This window comes from Pygoscelis adeliae, unplaced genomic scaffold, assembly GCF_000699105.1.
Source record: "Pygoscelis adeliae isolate BGI_AS28 unplaced genomic scaffold, ASM69910v1 Scaffold284, whole genome shotgun sequence".
Classification (NCBI taxonomy): Eukaryota; Metazoa; Chordata; class Aves; order Sphenisciformes; family Spheniscidae; genus Pygoscelis; species Pygoscelis adeliae.
Genome location: NW_008824671.1, coordinates 65,059 through 68,473, shown reverse-complemented (window position 1 = coordinate 68,473; position 3,415 = coordinate 65,059). Strand labels below are relative to the sequence as shown.

The window sequence follows — 3,415 nt, the reverse complement described above, 5'->3', positions numbered from 1 at the left end:
GGGGCCTGAATGCGGCGGGGCCGATGAGTGGTTTGAAACGTGTCGTCCGTGCCACAAAACCGGCCCGTTTCGGGTTTTCTTGGGGGGAGGGGGGTGGTACAGGGGAGCAGGTACCGCCGCGAAAGCGCGCCTGAGCTTTCTCGGCTCTGCTGGGAGCTCTGGCTGTGGCCTGGGTCGGTTCTCCCTGCGTCTGCAGCAGGGAAATGCGCTTTCCGTTCTGGAGCGCACGTTGTCCGACACGGAGCCAGTAACCGTCTCCCAACCGAAATACGACTTTCCTCCCACCCCAGCTCTGACTCTGGTGATGAGAGACAGCAATGGAAGAAGAAGAAAAGCAAAAGCAGGGACCAACACCATAAAAGCCAGAAGAAACACCGTTCGCGGTCCCGGGATCGGTCCTCCGGCTCGAGCTCGGAGCGCGAGCGAGACAAGAGGAGAGCCCGGAGCAGAGAGCGGCGGAGGAAGAGAGATGGCTCCAAGTCTTCTGTGTCCTCTGTCAGCTCTCCCTCCCCGCCGCGCTCCCGGGGCAGGGAGGAGACGGGGCAGCAGCAGCTGAGCCTCCAGGAGCGCTTGAGACTGAAGGAGGAGAAGAAGAAGCAGGCTGCGCTCATGAAAGCCTTGGAGACACCTGAGGAGAAACGGGCTCGTCGGCTGGCCAAGAAGGAGGCTAAGGAGAGGAAGAAGCGGGAGAAGATGGGGTGGGGAGAGGAGTACATGGGTTACACCAACACCGACAATCCCTTTGGGGACAACAACCTGCTGGGGACCTTCATCTGGAGCAAGGTGAGCTCTCCTCCGCACTCACGTGTTGTAGGAGGCTGCTCGAAGGAGATCGTGCCCCTGCGACCGCCACAGAACAGGACAGAGGAGCAGTGGGGCGTCGGGGGGGACCTTTGCTTGAGGTGGGAACCTCTGTAACACTAAAAGCAGCCACGTGAGAGCAAAGCGCTCGTCTAGGGCAGCAGCTGGGAGTTTTTGACGAGCTCAGTGGGGTTTTACCCCCTTTTTCCTGAAGACCAAAGTCTGTAGCTAAGGGTTAGGGATGGGGAGGTGGGTCAGGGTGCAGGAGAGGGACCCAGACCTGCGGGGAGCTGCAGGCTGAGTGCTGGGCAGTGTTTACTGGTGCGTTAGTGCTTGCCGAGTCGGGTCGCCTCCCTGGGCTGAGCCTGGGTTTCGCTGAGGGGCTTCAGGAGTAGGATTTGAGGGATTTGGGGACCTTCGACAGGATCAGAGCTCGCTGGAGCAGCAGAAGCAGGTGGATGTGGTGGCATTTGCTGGCCAGTGAGGGGCTGTAGAAGTCGCTGGGTTTCACGGCTCCCCTTGGCCACTCTATTTCAGGCGCTGGAAAAGAAAGGGATCAGCCACCTGGATGAGAAGGATCTGAAGGAGAGGAACAAGCGAATCCAGGAGGACAATCGCCTGGAGCTGCAGAAGGTGGGATCAGATGTCCCTTCCCTCCCACCGTCTGACATAGAACCCTATGGACAGCCCAGTTCTCCCAGTCGCTCGCTTGGAAGTCCCCTTGTTCTTCTCACTGGGGGTGCCCATAGGATGTAGGATCGGGGGGGCCACAGTCTACTGATTTCTGCTATTCCAGGGTGAGAAGACTCTTCTCTTGGGGTTGAGTCCAGCTCAAGAGGTGCTGAAGAGGACAAGTGCCAGGTCATGGCACTGAGGCACTCGGTTGTGCCGGTGTCCTCTGTCCTCCAAAGGGCTGGCAGCGAGCATCCTGGCCCAGTGGGCCCACGCTGGCTCTTCTTCGGCATGGCTCCTGGCTCCCCGGGGAGCCTCGGGCTGATGGCAGGAGCTGAGGCAGCTCAGTGGGCAGGGTAACGGCCACGTCCTCGAACGGGTGTCCTGCGTGGGTGCCCCATCCGCAGTGGCCTCACATCTCCCTCCGCCCGGGCAGGTGAAGCAGCTGCGCCTGGAGCGGGAGCGGGAGAAGGCCATGCGTGAGCAGGAGCTGGAGATGCTGCAGCGGGAGAAAGAGGCAGAGCACTTCAAAACCTGGGAGGAGCAGGAGGACAACTTCCACCTGCAGCAGGCAAAGCTGCGGTAGGTGTGCGGCTTCACGGGGACAGGCCTGCCAGGGAGCAGAGGATGGCGGGCACCACTCGCTGTCCCTCTCCTCTCGCTCAGGTCTAAGATCCGGATTCGGGATGGGAGGGCGAAACCCATTGACCTTCTGGCCAAGTACATCAGTGCGGAGGATGATGACCTGGCTGTGGAGATGCACGAGCCCTACACCTTCCTGAACGGCCTGACCGTCTCCGACATGGAGGATCTGGTGGAGGACATCCAGGTGCCAGCTCTGCCGCCCCTGTGCCAGGGCTGGCTGAGGAGCAGCAGCTCAAGGCTTCCCCTCTCAGCTCTGCTTCCCTGCCCATGGTGCGGAGCAGGTGCCTCATGTCCTGGTTGTCTCCTGCCTGCAGGTTTACATGGAGCTGGAGCAAGGGAAGAACGTGGACTTCTGGAGGGACATGACCATCATCACAGAGGATGAGATAGCCAAGCTCCGCAAACTGGAGGCCTCTGGGAAAGGAGGACCGGGTAAGCGGGAGGGCAGAGCCTGGTGTGGGTGTCGAGGATAGTGTGAGCGGTGGGTAAAGCAGGGCGTAGGGTCTGCTGCGTGCGCTCAGGCACAAAGGGGTTCTCTGGGATCTGCTGGATGGAGGCTGTGGATCTGGCAGCCATTCCCTGCTGGGGTCCAGCCTTCCACTGTCGGCGGCAGCCCAGGAGGGCCTGGGTGAAGGCAGGTTGAGCGCTCGGAGACTGACTGGCCGCCCTTGCCTGTGTGTTCAGGGGAGCGTCGGGATGGCGTCAACGCTTCCGTCAGCTCAGACGTGCAGACCGTGTTTAAAGGGAAGACGTACAACCAGCTGCAAGTGCTGTACCAGGGCATCGAGAGCAAGATCCGGGCAGGAGGACCCAACCTTGACATTGGGTACTGGGAGAGCCTGCTGCAGCAGCTGAAGGCTTACATGGCTCGGGCCAGGTGAGAGCAGGGACTGTCCCCTGGCCAGGGCTGTGGAAAGGGGCAGCACCGACCCCGCCATGAGCAGAGCCGGGGAGGCGCAAACCCGAAGTTGGTGGTGGAGGGGTTTTATACCTTTTCCGAGGTGGTTGGTTCTCCCGAGAGGGGAGAAGGGCTGGACACTCAGTCCCTTCTCCAGCCGTGATGTTTGCAGTGAGGTCTCCAAGAGGGAACCAAACTGGAGGGTTATTCAGCCCAAAACTGTACAAAACCCAGCAGATTTCTACCCGATGTGGTGGGTGTCACAGCTCTGGGCAGTGTGACATGAGGTGGCTCTGCTGGGTAGGACCTGACGGATCATCTCTTCGCAGGCTGCGCGAGCGGCACCAGGATGTGCTGCGCCAGAAGCTGTACAAGTTGAAGCAGGAGCAGGGTGTGGAG

General features: G+C 60.7%; 1 protein-coding gene across 1 annotated transcript in view; it reads left to right on the top strand.

Moving 5' to 3' along the window:
- The window catches only part of CACTIN (cactin, spliceosome C complex subunit), a 14,793-nt gene that overhangs the window by 4,285 nt on the left and 7,093 nt on the right, over nt 1–3,415 (top strand). Inside the window, 7 exon segments of the mRNA XM_009323006.1 lie at nt 291–783; nt 1,339–1,434; nt 1,910–2,055; nt 2,140–2,302; nt 2,433–2,550; nt 2,803–2,995; nt 3,346–3,413. Coding sequence (XP_009321281.1) covers nt 291–783; nt 1,339–1,434; nt 1,910–2,055; nt 2,140–2,302; nt 2,433–2,550; nt 2,803–2,995; nt 3,346–3,413 — 1,277 coding nt within the window.